This window comes from Typopeltis vanoorti, chromosome 9 (genome assembly GCF_054136105.1).
Source record: "Typopeltis vanoorti isolate ZY-2024b chromosome 9, IOZ_Tvanoo_1.0, whole genome shotgun sequence".
Lineage (NCBI taxonomy): Eukaryota > Metazoa > Arthropoda > Arachnida > Uropygi > Thelyphonidae > Typopeltis > Typopeltis vanoorti.
In genome coordinates, this window is record NC_143557.1 from 81152046 (window position 1) to 81169198 (window position 17153).

The window sequence follows — 17153 nt, forward strand, 5'->3', positions numbered from 1 at the left end:
TGGTGAAGATCACCGATATAAGAGGGATGACCTGGATCATTATCTGGAATTAATAAAATTTTAAATTCTGCATTTTCTTTCACACAACAGCTTTCCATTTCACTCACATAACAGTTGATTAAGCATCTGCAAACAGTTTTTGAGTCATCCATGACTTCTTGTATCTCTGCTAATGAATTGGAAGAGTATGCTTCCTAATGTTTTGAACGCTCGTGGATTCTCAATGTGCCATATCACAAATGGTTTCAGTGTATATCCAGCCACATTACCCCTAACAGAATCGTAACACATCTTTAAGAGCTTTGAAACCATGTATAGATTTTAGCTTTTTGTGGATGAATTGTCTGCTAGGGCATTTTTTTCCAAAAAAATATTTGCTGTGGCAAATAATTTTATCCAATTTCTCCAGAAACTCCTTGGCGGCTTTCTCATCGGAACGTGCAGATTCATCATACATTTTCACATTATGCAGTGCAAAATACTGATTGAATCTCATGAACCAACCTGGAAGAAGCATTGAATTCGTAGTCATAATTGGGTCCTGCTTTCTCCTTCAACATGTTGAAGAGACTTAGTGCCTTGGCAGTTATGATCATAGTGCTAAGCGATATGCTCTTTTGGTTCAGGTCCTCTGTGCATGATAGAAGTAGCTTTTCCAATCACTGATAGGACCTTGTCATCGATTTAATGGAAGCAGATCCTTTCACAGTCTCTACAATTTTATCCTTATTTTTCAAAATGGCCATCACTATAGAATGAGACCATCTGAAGTCATGTGCGATCACATTGATGGGCTTACCAGCTTCATGTTGCTTTATAACTTTCAACTTCATTGCAAGATCAATTGCTCGCCTCTTTTTTTCTGTGATTCTACACTAGGTTTTTTTTTTTAATTGAGCATGTAGGGACCATGTTGCACAAAATATCATGAAATATTTAACGATAAATGCACAAATAACCTATTTTTCAAACACAAAATCAACTGATGAATTGCTGAAGCCAAGAGCCGACTGCCGAAGGAGGTTGCCACTGAATGTGCTGTTACCACTGCATTGTTGTATGATGCATCATTGCTAAATAAAAACCTTTTTACTTTACTTTCGAACAAGATGTGAGTGTATAGTCAAAAATGTTATTTATTCCATTATGGCAGTGGTTCTTAACCTTTTAGTAGTCTCGACCCCCCCTAAGTATCCTAAAATATTTTTACGGCCCCCTAGTTTCTAGTAACATAATAATAATTAAACTTAAAAAAAAAAATAAAAATAGCAGTTTTACTTACTGATTATAATGACAGAAAACAAAAATCAACTTTACTTAAATATTACTGTAAAAACTTTAAGAAATTTATATTTGATTTAGGAAATCAAAAATAATGTTCTTTGTTTGCTCATTTTATAATGGGTAAATTTTCTAGTCCTCCTCATATTATCCTAGCATTCTTTTGAACCTTTTTTTTCATTGAAGTATGCCTTAGTTTAGTCCATTAATTAGTTATGAATATAAGAAAACTACTTTTATTCAAATTTTAAAATCCATCAACATTTTTTGTTGCTACTAAATTTGTAAAACTCCACTTTAAAAATAATCCCAGTGAATGTATATGTATTAATATAGAAAATTAATAAAAGATTTTCAATATTATGTACACATTATTTGAATGCACCTTTTAGTTAGACAATCTTGGAAAGGTAGGGCACGATATTCTGACATATGGTAAAAAGGGGGTGCATGGAGCAAAAAAGGCTGGGAACCACTGGTCTAGACAGTACAGTCACTCGAGCTCATGCAAACAGCTATGCAGGTTTAAGTGAATTAATTTATGCTTGCAATTTTATAGATTATAGCTAGATGAAAAAGGGCATTATTAACATGAGAAGTATTATATTAGCAGTTCTAGTTTTTAGCAGTTTTAAATCCTCAAGATGTTACTGTCAGAATTAAAGAAGAAAGGAATTGCAAATTTGTTTCAATTTGAGTGACTGAAAGTATTTAAGTAGCTGAAGGAATAAGCATTTAGGTTGCTCTTATAGAAATATTTATAAGACATCTTTCAACAAAAATGTCATCAGTTTTAGGCATATTGAATTAATAGTTTGTGGCTTGTGACTTTTTCTGTTGTGAACACAGGCTACTGCACACATCGACACTAAGACACTGGTAACTTGTGCACAAAATTCTTTTCATGCACATGTAGACCAGCAAACACTAGAGGGAATATTGCACTCCACAATGTATTTCAACTTATTTGACTCTTCCTTGCACCAGATAGCTTCAAACTCACTGCTCCATGGAAAATTGTTACTAATATTGCTGCCCTAACTGGAATCAAATAATATATTTCTAATGATAAATCATTATCATTAGAGGCACTCACTCTCTCCTATTTTGTCTATTCCTAAAAATACTGTATTGTTGACTTCATAATAATTCCTAATGGAATAACCAACATCAAGAGCTAAAAAAAAAAAAACATTTATTAAACTCACTGATATTTCACCAGTTTTCTACCCAGCATCATCAGAGCAGAATAACTGTGACAACACACAGCACTAAACTAAGTAATTGTAGAAACAATTTAAATTGTAACTGACACCTAATGTACTTAAATGGACCCTCTATGGGTCAGATAACTACAAAGTTAATTTAGAGAAGCCTAGCTACTATTAGATGTTAAAATAATAGTTTCCCAGATCTTTGGTAAATTAATTCAGCCATACATCATGAGGTTGGGAGAGTGCTTCATATCTGATGCTGATTCTAAGAACAGTCTCTCAGACCTGTGAGGACTTCTGTGTAATAGAGCTGTTTTTCTCCATCTGATCCTATGTGAAGGAAGTATCCAGATCATGGTCTGCCAATCCCAACTTGCCATACAGATGATCCCGGCTGTTATTTTTATGTTCTTCAGGGAAGATGTGAACTAATCTGCCAGTTTGCCCAAAGTAGGCTAAACAGCAGGCACAAGGAACTTTATTTGCTTTCAAATGTTGAAGAGGATGTAATTGAACTTTATGACACCACAAACATATTTGCTGAGTAGTAGAGAGATCATTTACAGAGAACTTTGGCAGTTTTTTTTTTTTTCAGATGTACTGGGATGGGAATAGTTTTGCTGTGATCCTTTGTGTTGGATGTAGGAGGGGGACGGGGTGCACATGTAGTATTTTATTTATTTTATATGAGCTGTAGCCATTGGCTAAAAAGGTGTTGCAGAGGTCCCTGAGCTCAGTTTGAAGGGCTGTATCATCTGAACAATAGCCCTGGCCTAGAGTATAAGGGTTTTAAGGATGCCATACTGTTGGAAAGGGTGCTGTGTGATTATTTATGTAAATACCTATCAGTCTGAGTGGGTTTTCTATAGATGGAGAAGGATAATGAGCAATTAAAATCAAACTGTTGGTTTTAGTGTGACTGTGTTGAGTACTTGGTTTTTAAAATATTCCATGTAAAAGTTTCCTAGAGAAGGTGAAAGAGGGGAACCCATAACACCATCTAGCTATTTGTATATTATTCCCTTCTATAGGAAATAATCTGTATATATGGTGAATCTGAATAATTCAATTATGTTGGATGGGGGGGGTGACTTAATAAGGTCAAGGGTCTCTGTCAAAGGTACATTTGGGAAAAGTGAGGTGATATCAAAACTGACCATGATGTCAGAATCTGACAGTTAAATTTTCTTTAATATTTCAAAGTGCAAAGAATTTTTAATAGATGAGGGAGAGTTGTTTTAATGATGGAGGAAGGTGATTTGAATAAATATTTAGCAGTTTGTCATTGGGGATGTTATGGTAATTTCTTTAGGCCAGGATGTAACTTTTTTTTTAATAACTTGTACACACTTTTTTCTTTTGGGATTTTGTAGGATTCCAATCTATGAACCAATAAATGGAGGAGTCATTAAAATTGATTAATTTTTCTCTTGTACTATGTTTGGTTCATAATGATAGTAGCATTTTCCTTATCAGCTTTAGTTACAATAATTTGTTTATTCTTATCTAGCTTTCAAAGTGCTGATGTTGCTTTTGGTTTAATGTTATTCTTAGGAGGTTTTGAGGTTTGGATTTACATAAAATATTAACCACATCCAACTGAATGTTGTTTAGCCACTATAAGTGTAAGTTCATAGATAACACAGTCTATGTTGGTTATAATATTTAAAAATGCACGTTTTAAATATAGTCAGTCATAATTTCACCATCACTGGTGTGATGGTGAAATTATGACTATGACTAAGTGCAGTGACTATGTCCTCTGAGTATATTTGCCCTGATGGATTTACTATTACACTTTTTTGCCATAGTTCTGGTAGGAAACAGCTTCACTGTCGAAGCAATGCAATTTTTTTCAGATCGTGATTCTTAAATTTTTCAAATTCTTTACTAGCAGCATTTTCAGAGATGGAGATTGGAATAGACTACGGTTCTGGATTGAATATTTCTGAAAGCTCTTCATGTAATGAGGCGATAGCAGCAATGATTTTTGCCTACTGGACGCAAGTGTTGGCAATTTGTTCACGAATATGCTACGCTTGCTTGTATATAAATAGGTTTAGCCTTTGCAGAATTAAACTTCTATCAGAATTTTAGACAGTGGAATGGTATTTGTGTCTTGACACCTCTTAAGGAAGGCCAGCCAATTGAGATTTCCCAACAATTTCAATTTCCACTTACCAAATTGATGTGCTTTATGTGCAATTTCTTCTCCATGTAGAATTTAAATACCTAAAGAAAGGCTTAGGCATTGTTAATTATTCATAATAATGCTTAATGTTATAACCAACACCAAGAGATAAAAAAACACATCTACTAATTTTCTTATATAACAAAAGCTGTGGCGAGTTCATCACTACAAGAAACACACGTATTAACCACAGTGAAAATTATTTAATTGTAAATATTTCATCCCAAGTATCTTAGGAGATCATCAGTACAGTAGTTTAAACAATAATAGGAATAACATATGGTTAGGGCGCATGATTATAATAGAATCTCAATAAGCGTGCATGATGTGTTACAGAAGTAACAAAAAAAAATATATATATATTTTACACAATTTTGTATGACAATTTCCCATACTTTAGGAATAGTAAGAACGTCGTTGTGGTTTAAATTTGGCCTGTGTAGTAGGGCTTCAGCACTTTCTTTATATAAACGTTCATGTTTATATATAAAGATCTATGTAAAAGTTTAGACCTTTTCCCAATGGATCCTATGGCTTGGATTTTCAATTCCGTGTTGAGAGAGACCAGATTTCTGCAGTTTCTGGTCTCTCTCAACACGGAATTGAAAATCCAAGCCATAGGATCCATTGGGAAAAGGCTAAACTTTTACATAGATCTTTATATAAACATGAGCGTTTATATAAAGAAAGTGCTGAAGTCCTACCACACAGGACAAATTTAAACCACAACAACGTTCTTACTATTCCTGAAGTATGGGAAATTGTCATACTTTAGGAATAGTAAGAGATAAAAAACAGAATTAGCTAGCTATGTGAAACACTCTCCTGTTGAGGTGGGAGAGTGTTTCATAGCTAATTTCATAATTTTTATTTTATTTATTTTTTTTTACTTCTGTAACACGTCATGCACTCTTATTGAGATTCTATTATAATCATGCGCCCTAACCATATGTTATTCCTATTATTGTTTAAACTACTGTACTGATGATGTCCTAAGATACTTGGGATGAAATATTTACAATTAAATAATTTTCACTGTGGTCAATGCATGTGTTTCTTGTAGTGACATCTACTAATATTTCACTGGTTTTCTACTCAGCATCATCAGAGCAGAATAATAACTGTGATAGGTACACAGCACTAAACTAAGTGATTTTAGAAACAGTTTAAATTGTAACTGACACCTAATGTCCTTACATAGCACCTTCTATGGGTTGGATAACTACAGTGTTAATTTAGAGAAGTCTGGCTATTAAGTCTTAAAATGATAGTCTTCCAGATCTTTGGTAAATTAATTCAGCCATACCTGTTGAGGTGGGAGAGTGTTTCATAGCTGATGCTTATTCTAAGAATAGTCTCTCAGACCTATAATGACTTCTATGTAATAGAGATTTTTTCTCCATCTTATCCTCCGTGAAGGAGCGTCCAAAGCATGGTCTGCCAATCCCGACTTGCCGTACAGATGATCTCGGTTGTAATTTATATGTTTTTCAAGGCAGATGCAATGATAGCTAAACTGCAGGCATAAGGAACTTTATACACTTTTGGATGTTCAAGAGGATGTGATCAATCTTTAATAGAATATATGAAAGTAGCTGGCTGAATGAAAGATTTGAAAGTAGTATGAAGATTATATTTGCAGAGAACTTTGGCTAGTTTTTCAAATGTACCCTTAACACATGGGATGGGATTGGTTTTGCTATGATCCTGTATGTTGGGTGTATGATGGTGTGCATGTAATATTTTATATGAGCTGTAGCTATTGGCTAAAAAGGTGTTGGAAAGGTCCTTGAGCTCAGTTTCAAGGGCCTTGTCATTTGAACAAATAGCCCAGCTCAGTGAGTAAGAGTTTAATGAAGAAGGATAATGAACCATTATGAAGTCATGTCACTAGTGTATCTAAAAATGGGAGACTATTATTATTTTCTTTTTCTATGGTGAAGTTTATTTTAGGATGTTGGCTGTTAAGAAACTTTTTTTTGTTTCATTTTATCTGTCTGGACTATGAAGTCAAACAGTACACACCATTCCAAACTGTCTAATTCTGCAAAAGCTAAAGGTATTTATATGTGGGCGAGCATAGCAGTAACTTGTGAACAGATTGGTGGTGCTCACATCCAGTTGGCAAAATTCAATGCTGCTATCACCACATTGCATGAAAAGCATTCAGAAATAATTAATCCAGAATTGTGGTCTATTCCAATCTCCATCTTTGAAAATGCTGCTAGTAAGGAATTTGAAAAAAGTTAAGAATCATAATCTGAAAAAATTTGCAGTGCTTCAATAGTGAAGCTGTTCCCTGCTGGAACTATGACAAAAACACATAATGGCAAATATACTCATTAATCATGGCAACAATTTCATCATTATACCCAAAAAATTTCCACTTTTAAAATTTATGGCCAGTGTAGAATGTGATATCTATGAACTTGCATCTGTAGTAGCTAACAACACTCTGTTGGATGTTGTTAATATTCTAAGTAAATCCAAACTTCCTAAGAATAATATTCCACCAAAAGAAATATCAGCACTTCAAAAGCTATATAAGAATAAACAAATGATTGTAACTAAACTGATAACGGAAATTATTATTATGTGACACCTCCAGGGAGTCCAAGGACTTGCCATGAAAATGCTACAATCATTATGAACCAAGCAGAGTACAACAAGAAAATGAATCAATTTCTTAACCACATTTATCAGTTCATAGATTGGAATCCTACAAAATCCCAAAAGAAAAAGTGTACCATCTCCCTCATCTATTAAAAATTCTTTTCACTTTGAAACATTAAAAAAAATTTAACTCTTTCAGATTTTGATATCATCTCAATTTTCAGAAATGTACCTTTGATAGAGAGACCTTTGACCTTATTAAATCCCCCCTCCACCCGAATTAATCGAATTATTCAGATTCACCATATATATATATATATATATATATATATATATATATATATATATATATATATATAGGTTATCTTTTATGGATAAAGGAAAAACATAGTAGAAACTCATAGCAGTCATATCAGATAGATGGGACTGCTATGAGCTCCCCTCTTTTCCTTCCCCCTGCAAATTTTATATGGAGTATTTTGAAAACCAAGTACTCAACACAAGCACACTAAAATCAGCAGTGTTTCTGTGCTATGTGTATGATGTGCTTGCTTTTTACACTCATGGTCAAGACACATTAGGTACACCTTAACAGCCAACATCCTAAAATAAACTTCATAGAAAAAGAAAGTAATAAACCCTTGGCAATGTGAGTAAGAGCTGCCCAACATCCTCATCGTTCACTGTTGACTCACTGAACCAACTAAACCAGTCATCTTTCATTGTGTCTACCTTAGTTCTCTGAAACAGCTTTCCTCATGAAGAGGAATATCATCTGATTACTTTGCTCCTGATCCCAGCCCACACATGACATTTATATGCTATAGACTTTGCAGCCTCTTATACATGGGAGGGATATTTAAAAAAACCTCCTCCACATTTTGATCTTATCTTAGTCATACCAGTTATGTCAATGTGATAATTCTTTTCTGGTAGTTCTTGGAAGTTTATTTTGCACTTGGTTAGACTATAATAAATTTAGTTTAATCCTTTATCCCAGTGTAAGCAAACAAAGTTTGCGCTTGAAAATATCTTCAGGACTGAGGTAAGGTGGTGCAACACCAGGCTTAATTCAATAGTAGTTATTCCAGAGTAATTCAATAATAAGGTGGTACACCTGTTGGCAACTTGTATTGGTAAATATGACCTCTCCTATTGCTTCTGCCTTAGTAGCTCCACGTTTGGGTCTGCCTCCCATTGACGAGACCTCAATAAAGGTCGAAACCGATAGTGGCCCTTCCCTTAATGCATAGCAATATACATGTCTGCAAGGAAATGTGCTTTGCATTATGGGAGATACTGAGACAAGGAGAGAAGCAAGCTTAGTCCACCTTTGCTCGGAGTTGCACCACCTTACTTGAGTCCTGAAGATATTTTCAGGCACAAACTTTGTTGGCTTACACTTGGATAAAGATTTAAACTAAATTTATTATTTCTGGTAGTTGACTGATTAATAATATAGAATATTTTTGAAACAACATTAAAATTTAATATTGATATTTATAGATGCCACACCTTCCACCAAATTTACCTCTTTTTTTAATTGAAGTTTTTTATTTTCCCCTCTTTCTAGGGCATTCTTTCTCCTATCAAAATAACAATACCCAAGGGAATAATTTTGAACCCCTCCGAAGTCGCAGCAGTTGTTGGTGGAAATGTATTAACTTCTCAGCGAGTTGTAGATGTGGTGTTCAAAGCTTTTGATGCATGTGCAGCATCACAGGTTAACTCTGGCTTTAATTTTCTATATTAAATATTTTAAGCAGTTTGATTACTGATATTCATATAATGATTACTAGTGTTTGAGTATTTAACTTTACTGGTGAAAATTAACTGAATATAGTGGTCATAAAATATAAGAAAATCTTAATTTTTAAATGTATAGATATATTCTTCTTCTTTCCTTCAGGTATTAGACCTAGTGGCCTGTTACAGAGCTATCTTTAGCACTTTTAAGCCGTACCTGTCCCGAGGATAAGGTGGCTTGTCCTATGTCTGTAGCTGCATGTGTCCACAGGGCCGGTCTGCTTGCAAGGAAAACCCCCAGATAAACTGGGAAGAAAAACCCTGCAGTCCACGTCCAAGACTGGCTAACTTGGCTATGTCTGAGAAAGATCCTTAAGCTCCTTATGTCATTCTTCCAATTGCTCTATGGAGGCTAACGCCTCCATAGTGCAATTGGAAGAATGACGGTACATTGTGCCCTTCGATTGGAATAGGCCTAAGTTGATAATCGTCGTGATGGAAGCAATCTTTATGTGGACTTTTTCAACCGAAGGTGAGTTAGCCAACTCATAAGTAGCAGAGTTTTTTTCTCCCAGAAACTCGGGTTTTTCATCTCACATACAGACAAATCAGCTCTTCAGAACACATGCAATTTACAGACAAAAAAATACTAGTTGTGGTGGGCGGTAGATGGAGATAGTTGTATGGTAGGTGTCCTTCCACGATGAGTCTTCGGACGCCTTGGAGGTGTCATAATAATAATAATAATCATAATAATAATGAATAATAATAATAATAATGTCGGCAATGGGAATCGAACCCAGGACCTCCTTTCCCAGGCATATGGTTGTGAAGTGCATTCAAATTCAGCTAACAGCATGGACATGTATGTATATTATTAATATGTAATTGAATGATAATTCACAGGAATTTTGCTATCAAGACATTTAAAGACTGAAGGCTTTTGAAAAATAGAAGGAGACCATCTTTAAATGTCATCCATATAGGTTGTTTCTTCCCATTGGATTTATTACTATTATTATAACAACTCCAAGGGATCATGGGAAGGCACGCTACTCACAACTTACCATCTCCTCTACTTAATAATCCAACTACACAAATTGATGCTACTGCCATAAATACAACACCATCTACTCCCCATCACCACAATAGTATTTTTTGTCTGTAAATTGCATGTGCTTTCTTGGCCAGTTTGCCTGTATGCAGGGTGAAAAACCTGCCATCTCTGTATGAGATCAGCATCAGTTAAAAATGCCCATATAAATATTCCTCATGTCATGACAAGAATTGAACTCAGGTCTTTTCCAGTTGAAATCCACAATGTCCCATTTTTCTCCCAAGTGCACTACAGAGGAGCTAAGAAGGTTTAGAAGTTCATTTTTGTGTTTGGGCTTTATGCATTTTGATAAACTAAGTCCCAATTAGATTCACTTGTGTTAGTTTGTCTCTCTCCCTGATAGATGGATTTTGATGAAATCTGATATATAACAATTATATTATCTTGTTTATGCAGAGAGAGAACAATAATACAAAGCAATGTTGTTTAACTGTGAGAATTAATGTAGAGATGATCTAGGGTTATTAAAATCTGTAAAGCAGTTCCTTAGTAGATTTACAGTTAATATGTGTATAATGCTTATAGTTCTTATTCTTTTGTAACAAGTACTCTTCAAGTCCTACTGTCATTAAAATAACCGAATACATGGTTCTGTGGAGAAAAATGAAATGATGGAAAGGATAGGTATAACTTAACCTTCTTGAAATTAATAAATACAGTGTAACTTTGAATAGATGGTATTTGGGTATATTTTGTCATGTCATCTCAAATTTTATTCTCAGATACATCTTCTGTATCATTATAACAGTTAATAGTCCTATACACAAACATCCTGCTGATCCTGAGTGTTTTTAGTGTGTTGAAAATAACAGGTGGCTGCATTTCAACCTTGCAAAGTGCTATTACAGCTACACAGTTCTCATAATATCCCCACTGCATATTAACCTGTACAGCCAGACAACTCTATCTCTACTGATAAACATGCAAATGTTGCGGTGCTAATGGAACTGGTCTGAAGCAATTCTGCATGCAGCATGGGTGCATGCAAAAGTTGTAACAGTATTTATGGCAAGATTGTGTGTGTGTAGTATATATATCATTCAGTTCCTGATCTGTATTCTGAAGGAATGTGCAGGATACTATGATTGTACTAACACGATTAAGTTTACATTATTACTAGCTTCCTGTTAACAATTTTCTTCCAAAATGTTCTGTAATTTGTCAGAGCTCCGGTATGGTCACACCTAACATTTTGGTCTTCTAAGGTACTTCTAGCTGCATCAGTTCACCTAGATCTTTCTTCTGTCATTCTGGCACCAAGCACTTATTTTGTTAAACTTTCTCTTTCCATTCGGTTTAAGTGGAAAAGGAAAGACCTCAGAGATCACTCCACTTTTTGAGTGCTACATTCTTATATTGCAATAATTTTAAGTTTCTTTTAACTATCTAATAAAAATATCTTATTTTTAATATGTGCTTGATACCATTTGTTCACTCCTCTAATTGTTTTTTCTCTGAACTCTCATATGCATGGTTTCTAGTTTTTGATCCAATGTTTTATTTTTACACCAACTCTCAGATTCATAAGTTAAAATTTATTCGAGCGCCATCTTGTATGCTGCTAATTTTAGTGTTTTAGCTAATTTTTCTCTTATACCATCTTTGTTTATTCTGTTATGTATTTTCCATATTTCCATGTTTCATTTACTATCTTCACTAAAATTGATACCTAAATAGTTGAAGCATTTTGCTTTTTCTATAGGTTCTCATTGAGAATATATATATATATATATATATATATATATATATATATATATATATATATATGTGTGTGTGTATATTTAAGAGTAGCAATGAGTCATCCATGTATTATGTTTATTAGTTTTATGGTTTAGCCTATTTGAGGAAGGGGGGGGGCTAGAAACTAAAGGATTAAAATTGGAAGCAAAATATACTTTTATGTGATCTATGATAGAAATATTTTTTATTGTTCTCAGATCATTTTCATGCTTGTTTTCAGGTCAAAAAACAAACTTAGCATTTTTGAGCTTTTACTAGTTAATGCTTTCAGAATAATGTATGCCTTCAGAATAATTGTAAAAATGCTATTCAGACCAGAAGACTTTTTTGGTATTCAGTTTGTAAAAGATTCTACTGATCACTTTCTGAAAAAAAATTATTAAAATAAATAAACTGAAAAGCATTATTTAATTTTTCTAGTTTGAAATGGTAGTGGTGGTGGGGGAGGACATTTATTGATATTATAAAATGCAAGTGTCAGAGGTAAAGAAGCCAGGCGATTAGTGTTTTCTGTAAGTAACAATGCATCATATTGAGAAGCAGTGGAACAGGGTTCAACAAGAATTTTAGCCAAAAAAAAAGCTTTGCAAGAGACTTGAAAGAATAACCGTGTTTTTTGGATATTGTGCAAGTTTCCTTTCTTGACATTTTCAAAATGATGAAAGTTTTTCCACTTGGTTGTACTATAAATTAAAGATACCAAGAAATTATATTTATATTCTTGGTTTAATCCTTTATCCAATTGTAAGCAAACAAAGTTTGTGCATGAAGTACCTTCACATCTGGGTAACTCTTATATATAGAGGCTAATGACTTCATATCACTTGCCTTAATATCCCATGATGCAAAGCACATATCCTTATGGACATGTATAATGCTACGCATTATGGGAAGAAATGCACAAACTTTGTTTGTTTACACTTGGATGAAGGATTAAACCAAGAATATAATTTCTTGGCATCTTTAATTTATAGTATAACCAAGGGGGGAAACTTTCGACATCTATCTCTAATTCAGAGTATTTTAGTAATAAAGTTGGACACTTTTTGACTACTTGCATATGGAAATGTGACTTCTGTATTACTTCAATCTTGATATCACTTTTGGGTCTGGCTCCCACTGATGAGACCTCAATAAAGGTCAAAACTGGTCTGGGTAGTGACCCTCCCCCTCCCATAATGCATAGTATTATACATGTCCATAAGGATATGTGTTTTGCATAATGGGATACTAAGGCAAGTGATGTGAAGTCATTAGCTTCTATATACTAGTTGACTAGTCTTTTCAAATTTACTTTTCAAAATGAGTTTTGGATATGTTGCTAATTTGTTAGCAATATTTTAATATTTAGTATACCCAGAAAAGAAAGACAGAGATTCATTAAATACCAGCTGGATGTCTCTTGAACAGCCTTAGCACACTTCTTAGTAAATGAGGCCTAAATAAAGGATGACAATTTAAAGTGAAATAGGAAGCAAATGTTTCCATCGCTATAATAGTTGGATCAGTGATCTGTTCAGTGCAGATGTTTAGATTAGAAGAATAAAAACAAAACTTTGCCCAAAGAAATTACAATGCTCAGTTCCACTTAGCATTCTTATAATGCTATTGCTCTCTGCAAGAAAATATCAGCACTATGTTGTGATCTGAATTACCTCAAGGATAAGGAGCATCCAGAGTATACCTGGAAGAATCATTAGTGGAAGAGGTCAAGAGTACTTGGAGAGTGGTTTGATTATTTGGTACTCTAGGAAGCAGTTCATTCAGATTGTTGGTGATATTAAATGCCTTAGTATTTCTACTTTTCAATCATTGAATTTGGAAAAGAAAAGTTGGAATTGTGAACATTAAGATCTCCGAGATAATTAGGAGAGTGATAGAGACACTAAACAAATTTAATAGAACATAGCATCCTATCCTAGTTTCGTTTTGGGGAAAACTACATGTGGTTTAGCAGAAGGAGATGGAAGTGAACATCATTGAATATATTTGTGAAGTTGATCTGGAAAACTGAGAGTTTTTCCCTTTTTACAAATTTAATTTCTTTCTCTTTTGCCAAAGATCTAGGAGTGAACCAACATCCCTCAAAACATCACATTTGGGAGAGACATAGAATGTATTATAGTGGATTCTTTGCTAAGAGCTATCATGGAGAATTTGATCCAATTTCTCTACAAATCATTCTTTACATTGCACCTCATGTACCACTATTTGGACTGTCAAGTATAATTGGAAAAATAGTGGCAGCAAGATAATTTTTTAGCTGACTTGGAGTCCTAAAGCATAATTGTTGTGTTATCCAGTAACCAGCCTCGAGAATGCTATTTTATAGCTGCACCCTTTAAAGAAATATTGACTCTCTCATGATGTCTGGTATTACTCTGAAAATTTTTTACATTGAATCGTAGTTTTGGGCCACTTTGGGCCTTCATTAAGCAAAGGGGTAGTATTACGCTCGACACTGAAGTGAATAGTGTGGAGATTTGGCCTTTCCTTGAGGGGGGGGAGATACTGCTTCTTTACCCATCTGGTGTCGGTTTATTCCTAGATAGTTTCCTCTTTTTTGATGATTTAATGCCCATTGGCTAGGGGATTTACTCATACTGGTGTTGGTTCATTCCTAATTAGTTTCCTCTGTTTTCATCATTTAATGCCCATTGGCTAGGGGATATATCCAGTGGTAATAACAGGTCTACCAACATGAAGTTCTAGACTGAGGATTTGGTTTGCTAGACTATCTGCACTTCTCCAAAATTCAGGTTACATTCACATTTTGATATCCTGAACATCAGTTCTATCTGAGATTGTGTCTAGTTATACCCATGAACTATGCATTCTCTCTCTCTCTATCTATCGATATATATATATATAGAATATCTACAGTCCCTTTGTAGGTCCCTCTTTATGTAGTTTACTCAAGCTGTCTTGAAGATTATACAGTCTACGATGTACTATTGGTATTATGTTTGGTAATAGCATTTACATCATCTGGTTATGGTTGTGTTAGATCATACATAATTACTATAATAACTGCTTTGATTATTTTTAGCTACTTACTGAGCTTAGAATTTTGTTTCGGATGGCCATTGCCTGGCTTTGATTTCCTCTTATTTATATTTTGCATGAAGCTCTGTTTATCAACTTTCTGTTTGAAATATAATTTAAAAAAAAATTGCTGATTGGTCATCTTAGATTTCACTGCATATAAAATTGAAAGAAATTTTGACTTATTGACTTTAAACATTACTTATTGACTAAATTTTCTTTCTAATTATCATAGGGCTGTATGAACAATATCACCTTTGGTGATGAGGAGTGTGGATATTATGAGACAGTTGCTGGAGGTGCTGGGGCTGTAAGTAGTCTAGTGATTTGATATTCATTACTAATTTTCTAGTTGTGTTATGAAACTAAATTATCCTTTCTCTGTAATCCTAATCAAACTGGAAAGCAAGTGTGAGTTTTATTATTTTCCAATAAAAGCTATTACAATTTTGGATGAATTTGATAATGAAACAGAATTTCTATTTTAAACAAATTTCAAGGAATTTCCATAATTTTGACAGAAGGTAATACTTCTATTCAGAGATAAAAATGTATGTATGAAAATTATCCTTCATTTTTATTATTTATGAGTTTGGTTCCTCCACTTGCTGCTGTAAGTTTTTTTTTTTTTTTAAATGGTGGAGGAGTTGATTGTACTAGTGTTATCCTAAGGCCAGTTGCAATGCTCAGCATCTCAGAACATAGTTCAGATTGTTTTTCCCTTCTCTTTTCACAAACACTAAAATTACACGATTTTGGAATTATTCAATATGCCACATATGTTTGGCATGTTGAATAATATGCCAAACATATGTGGAAAACCTCCACAACTTTGGTCTTAGACAGATTTCCTCCCTCCCCCCGTCTCTTAATCAAAAACTGTCTCTCTAACCATGTCATCCAAGTCCAAATTGGGATCAACCTTCTCTTGACCCTTTCTCCAAGAACAGGGAATCCTACAAGGTTTTGTATTAAGTGTCACACTATTGGCTGTCAAAATTAACTTAATATCAGAATAGCTTCCTCTAACTGTAAGTAATGCCCTTAAGTAAGTAATGCATGGCTTTACCATCTTATATCATTCATATGAGGGTCATAGAAAGACAGTTGCAGCAAGCTATTGATCATCTTTCAAAGTGGGTGTTTTCAAATGGGTTCACATTTTTGCCATAAACATTGTCTTCATCTTGATCCAGAACTAAGACTGGAACAGTAGTAATCCCAGTTGCAACAGCAACGTGGATCACAGGACTTGTGTTTGATTTAAAACATATTTCTACCAAATATATACATCGTTTGTATCAGGACATAGCTCAGATTTGTTTTTCCCCTTCTCTTTTCACAAACACACTGAAATTGCACATAATTCTGGAATCATTCGATATGCCACATAGGTTTGGCATATTGAAAGACCTGCACAACTTTGCTCTAAGATGGATTTCCTTCTCTTCATTATAAGAGCACTAAGGGATGCCCCTTACATTCATCTATATTCATTTGTCTTTATTATATTGATTTACATTTTAGAGGAGTAACATGAAATATTTTCAGAAAGATAGTGTCTATAACATTTTTGATTTCATTCTCACAAGTAGGAAAAAGTACGTGGAACTCTGATTTCTTTTGAGAGTTCAGTTTAGTGATGGAGTATTAGAGCTATTTAAAAGTTTTTCATTGGTAGCTATGAAATAATTATTAAATTTGTCTGCTAAAATTCTTTCACTGTTTAAATCTTATAATCCCAGTTATCATTACTAAGTCTTGGAAGAGTGTTGGTTCTCAGATATTTTTTTTGCCAAGTATATTATTTATGAATTTCTATTGTTTTTTGGCACTACCTTCACATTTCAAAAATTTATTATGCTGATCCTTTCTTTTTCCTCATTTTTTCCTTCTTTCAATTTATAGCTTACCTATTTCCTATAATGTCTGAAGCTATGCTAGTTTTCATTGTGAAGATATTTTTGTGCTTTTTATACATCTTATCTCTGAGTTTTATACTTTGTTTTATATCTTGTGTTATGGCTTCGTTGGTTTGCACTGTTTCCTTGGAGTGTAGCAGTTGCATCTTCTATTTCAGTAATTAATATGTTAATGAATTTGCAGTAAGTGTTGTCGACATTGGTTTCAGATTTTATCTGCTCCAGGATATATAGCACTTAATTTATGTTTTAGCACACTGTAGCTTATTCTAGGATGTGGGATA

General features: G+C 34.0%; 1 protein-coding gene across 1 annotated transcript in view; it reads left to right on the plus strand.

Moving 5' to 3' along the window:
• The window catches only part of LOC150103198 (5-oxoprolinase), a 368797-nt gene that overhangs the window by 274437 nt on the left and 77207 nt on the right, over positions 1 to 17153 (plus strand). The window contains exons 28-29 of the mRNA XM_090398524.1: positions 8873 to 9022; positions 15183 to 15257. Coding sequence (XP_090254650.1) covers positions 8873 to 9022; positions 15183 to 15257 — 225 coding nt within the window. The remainder of the gene's footprint in view (positions 1 to 8872; positions 9023 to 15182; positions 15258 to 17153) is intronic.